General features: G+C 59.3%; 1 protein-coding gene across 1 annotated transcript in view; it reads left to right on the top strand.

The window, feature by feature from the left end:
- The window catches only part of LOC113215658 (uncharacterized), a 98,889-nt gene that overhangs the window by 93,354 nt on the left and 139 nt on the right, over nt 1-5,396 (top strand). Inside the window, exons 5-9 of the mRNA XM_052269527.1 lie at nt 681-756; nt 844-987; nt 1,084-1,151; nt 1,788-1,874; nt 2,502-5,391. Coding sequence (XP_052125487.1) covers nt 681-756; nt 844-987; nt 1,084-1,151; nt 1,788-1,874; nt 2,502-5,391 — 3,265 coding nt within the window. The remainder of the gene's footprint in view (nt 1-680; nt 757-843; nt 988-1,083; nt 1,152-1,787; nt 1,875-2,501; nt 5,392-5,396) is intronic.

Raw genomic sequence — 5,396 nt, 5'->3', positions numbered from 1 at the left:
GGGGGTAGAGGGGTGGCTCCACGGCAGCCGGGCGCAGCCTCTGGGTGCAGCCAGACGAGGTGGGAGTTCTATTGTTTCCCCGGCTCGGCTCGGCCAGCTCAGCTCGTGAAAGGAAACGTTATTCCGCTAACTTGACATTGCAACGCACCTGCCTGCTGCCGCAACACAGCTAGCATGCGTGCGTGTGCGCGCGAGCGTGTGTATGCGCGCTCTTTTGCCAGCAAGTTACTCGCCTGAGTGTCTTCTTAAAAGCAGATATTAATCAACTGTATAAGACAGGTTGGTCCACAGACCCCTCCTTCCTGTATGTTTGCTTCTACTGTAGCGCATGCATGCGTGCGTGCCGGCTTGCCTACTGGCGTTCACCATAGCGCCGTATGGCACCGTGCGAGTATGCAAACCGGCCCGCAATGAATTCGGTAAAGTATAAGTAAATAAAGGAAGGGGTCTGTGGAGTGTGGACCACCCAGTAGTTATGTAATAATAGTCCATGTTATATGGTATCATGGTATATGTGTTATATGGTAATTCTCCAGTGGAAATCCAAGTGTGTGAATGTTGCACACTTGTTGCTGTGTGAACGCCATCACAAACCAACATGAACGCGACATTCTAAAACTTGCGCGAACTTGCGTATGTAGTAAATGTTGCCGTAGTAACACTTGTCCCGCTGACCCTAGGCCGCAGCCGGCGCTCTCTCGCGAGCAACAACAACAAGAGAGGCGCCAGCGTATCGAGCAGGAGGAGCTTGCCAAGGTATGTCACCATGCAACGGGTCGAGGCGGGTGAGCCCGTGGCGAGGACTTGAGGAGTTGCACTGAAAGAGTTTTTCGTCTCTTACAGCAGCAGTTGTACGCCGAGGACCTGGGCCCGGCCGAGGAGGTGGAGAGCGACCGCCAGCAGCGCGTGTACCGCGGGCAGCCCTCCAGCCTAGGACAGGTGGCGCGCGACCGCGACGGGCTGCGGCACCAGCCCAACACCATCCAGGTAGCACGCCAGGGTGGGGTGAGCCTTGCGGCGGGCGCAGCGAGCGCGGCCCCGGACCGGTGGGCAGCCCAACTCACACGTCTCTCTGCCCCACAGGCGCCCAGCAACAGCCGCGACAAGGCGTCCGTCGTCTCCTACGCCACCCAGCAGCCGCCGCCGTACAGGTACAGGTACCGGGCGGGGTGACCTCCGGCCGCAACACCTAGCGTGTGTCACTGCGAGGAGCAAAGTTGGGAGCAATACCGGCTCCTCTCCTAAAAAGACGTGCAGAAACACTTTTGATATTTCCGGTGACGTTTTGCGAGCAAATTTCTAGATGGGACACTTCGAAACGAAAGCCGTTGCTTGGTTTATTGAAGTAATGCAGTTAGTAAGATAGCGCTGGTGATAAACCGAACACATATGCCGGGCTGAATCTTGCTGTAGTGTTGATACAAGTAGTAACAGTTTTATGGCGAAACAATATAAGTTTTTTATTCGTCGGTAGTGTTTTTTTTTCATTCTGTGCCATAGGTTACATTTCCTAGCCTTTGTATCTGGCTCCGGCATTACTGTTCTACCGAGTTCTATGGTATGGTAGTGCTAAGATACTTTAATAATATTCGGAAATCTTAAAACTATCACAGTAACCGAAAAAGAAGCTACCGTTCAGTTGACGCGATATCAGTGAGAGAAGGTACTTTTGGTGATTTGAAAAACTAGCAAAAGATTCTGAAAGAGAAAAGAGTCGTAATTGACTTGTTTCGTTTGAAAGGGCAACGTAGAAAAGAAGGCATGAATTAACAATGTGTGTGTCCCAGCGGTGACGCCCTAGACCTGACGCTCGGACCGCCTGACCACCACAACCTGTTGACGTACAAGCGGCGGAAGAAGCGGCAGGTCCGCAGGTAACGACCCTTTCGACCAAAACATGTTGACCTGCACCTGCAACATGTTGACCTGTACCTACAACATGTTGACCTGCACCCTCAACATGTTGACCTGTACCTACAACATGTTAACCTGCACGCCCCTCCCCGCCCGGCCCGCCGCACCGCCTCGCGCGCTTTGGTGGCCGGGACTGTCCCCTTGACCTGGGGCTGCTCTGTCTCTGCTGCCCTCCTCCGATCTCGCTTTTGCCTGCTGCACGTCGCCCTTCACTTTGCGCTCAGGCCTTCAGCCCGCATCACATGCACCTACCTAAACACTTTAGCCGTAACCAGTAACCAGTAGTTTTTTCCCTCCCAATTTTTCAATTTCTAGTAGCTAGTTGTGTTTATACACTCTAAACTGTAAACTGCTTATAACTAACATTTTAACAACAGCGTTTGCAATCTCTGCGGCTTGCCTATCGATGTCAAATACATTTGTTAATTTTTTGCATTCGATATCTTTCAAATAATCTACTTTTGCTACGTCATAACTTTTCATTAATCCTGCTAAAGTCTTAACGGGCTCGAGTGTGATTGTCCTGCCGTGACTAATGCCTGCCTGGGTTTGTTTCTTTCCCTCCCCTTCCCTCCCGCCGCCCCCAGACATGCGACTAGACGACACGTGTACCCGCACCCCCTTGCCGCCCCGCCGCCCCCCGACGACACGCCGCCCCACTACAGGCTGCTGTTCGACCCGAGCGCCGCCTCCACCGCGCCGCCCCCCGCACACCTGGCGGCCGGTCCAGCCGCCCTCAATCTCAGCGCCTTCCTGAGTCCACGTCCGTCGCCGGGCTTCGGCCCCTCGCGCCCGCACGCCAAGGCCTCGGCCTTCTCACACCCCATCAACGAGGATCTTCGGCCACCTCCACTACGGCCTGCTGACGGCAAACCGGACGTACACCCCATGTCGGTACCGTACCGCACCCTCCCTGCTGACGGTGACGGCGCCGGCGGCTTCGTCCCCATCCCGAACCCTGCCGCGGCCCCGCGTGCGCCACCCGTCGCCGTGTCGCTCACCTCGACCGCCAACCCCGCCCACCTGCACTTCCAGCGTCTCGAGAGCCAGACCTCGCGCCCGGCCACCGGCACGCAGATCACTTCGCCGTCGTCGCACGTGCACGAAGTGTCCACGGCCAAGTTGGAAGCGGAGACCAGCCAGTCCTACATCAACGAGCGCGGCGAACGGCTGCACGGAAACTACCGGGACCCCGCCGCTCCCGGGGCCACCGTCAACGGCAAGACGCCGCTGCCGCCGATTCCGTGGGTGGACGAGCGGGCCACCGCCTCGCCCGTGGTCAGTACCGGGACAAGCGACCACGACGAGGATGAGGACGACGACGGTGACGAAGACGACGACGAGGACGAAGACGATGGGAAGAAAAACAAGCTAACCACCAAGGAGTCCACCAGGAATACGGTTCCATCCGGGGACCAGGATGACGACGACGCTGGCTTTAACGAGCCCGACGATGAAGAGTTCGGACCTGATAGTGACAAGCTTAGCAGGCGACCAAACAAGAACAAGAAAGACGAGCATGAGTCGCACATCATGATCTCTGACTTTAAGCTCACCACCGACCCCTCACCCGATCACCATCACGAGGAGGAGGAGACCGTCACGGGTGCGCCCGAGGCGACGCTCACGCGGCCTAGCGCGCACCACCACGACGAGGATGACGATGGTGATGAGGAGCAGCACCAGAACCACCAAGAAGACGATGATCATGATGATTTCTTCGACCCAGACTTGGACGGGAAACCGATGAAGCACAAGAAGGCGCCCGCGCAAAGTCAGTCGCAGCCCGTGACGGCGGGCCCCCCTCGGCCCACCAGGCCGCCAGCGCCCCCGAGCCCACCAGAGAAAGGCTTCACGCCCGCGCAGCCGGGGGCGTTGGGGCTGGACGACGACGATGACGACGAGGCCAAGCAGGGCGAGTACAGGCCGCCAGAGAGCTTCTTCTCTGACGACTTTGGCAAGGAGTTCGACAACGAAGACGGCACCTTCGGGAGCCTTGACTTCGACTACGACAAGTTCATCAAAGAGATGGACAAGGGCGTTGACGACAAGGTGCAGGGGCTAGCTAGCAGCGCTGACAAGGCGGGCGCCGCACCCGCCCCCGCACAGCGCCCCAGGGACGCCGATGAGGCGTTCTTCGGCGACGACCCCGATGACCGGAAGCCCTCGGCGCCGGCACAGTACCCGCGCACCGGGTACACCTCCGTGCCCTTCTCGTGGGACGCGGACGGGCGAAAGCATGCCCCTGGCACCAAGGGCAAGGAGTCAGGGGTGTACTACGACAAGTATCGCGCAAGCAAGTCACCCTTCGGCTCCGAAGCGCACCGGGACATGCGCTACGAGAAGCAGGGTGCGAGCACCGCCAAGACAACCCCTAAGGGTTTCGTCAACAACCCCTTCGCCGACCCCAACTTCAACTTCGAAAGGTACGTGGACACGATCGCCGCCACCACAAGCAGATCGACGGTAACAGCGATGTCGACGACAACTACCGCCGCACCAGTACGGCCGCCTCGCCCGCACCAGGACGGCGAAGAGGAGGACGAGGGGGACGACGACGATGAAGACGAGGAGGAAGAGGAAGAGAACGCAAACCACAAGCCGACAAGGAAGTCGGTCCTCGAGAATAACACGGTGAAGAGCTCTCGGCACAAGCCGACCAAGGAGCCATCGGCGGAGAGGACGTCCCTGGCGAAGAACCACCGGTACGAAGCGAGTAAGCTGCGGCCGGCGGAGAGCGCGCCCGGCCCTGGTCCCGCCGCCCACGAGTACGAGGACATGGTGTCAGAGGAGGACAAGCGCTCAGCGCCGAAGTACCCTAGGTCTACAGAGCGCAGCGTGCGCAGTACCACGCCTCAGTACTCGCAGCCGTTCTCGCACACCACTGCCTACAGCGCCTACCCGCGGCGCGGGCCGTACCTGGGCGAGTTCAGCTTCCAGCAGGCCTCCCCTAACAACATGTTTCTCCCACGGCCCAGAGCGTCCGCGGCCTCCTCCTCTGCACCCCGCGAGCGCTTCGCCGAGCGCGTCGCCCCGTCGGCCGCCGTCACCAGGCCGCCCGGCATGGCCGTAGAGTCATCGAGCTTCTCAACCTACGGCCCCACTCCGCTGCAGAGGCTCCGTCAAGAGGCCCAGAGACCCAGGACGGTGTCGAGCAACTCCGTCACGTCCAGCAAGCCGCGCACCAAGACCAAGAACCGACAGCAGGACGACGACATGAAGGAGTACTACGACGTGCTTGGGTACACAGACGAGTACCGCGTTGAGAACGTGCACCTGGCGCCGACCGACGGCTACGATGATCTCAACCCGCTCAAGCACATATACCCCGACATCAAGGCGCACATCGGGCTGGCCGACCACGACCACGAGGAGGACGAAGGCCCTCGCGTCAAGGCCAACCAGTACCAAGTGTTCGAGGCCATCGCCGAGAGCAGGCCCAACAGGACTACGCTGCCCCCGCCGCCCACCACCCCCGCCCC

Source organism: Frankliniella occidentalis, unplaced genomic scaffold, assembly GCF_000697945.3.
Source record: "Frankliniella occidentalis isolate FOCC.00 unplaced genomic scaffold, Focc_3.1 Scaffold94, whole genome shotgun sequence".
Lineage (NCBI taxonomy): Eukaryota > Metazoa > Arthropoda > Insecta > Thysanoptera > Thripidae > Frankliniella > Frankliniella occidentalis.
The sequence above is the reverse complement of the archived record's forward strand: the minus strand, read 5'-3'. Positions and strand labels throughout refer to the sequence as shown.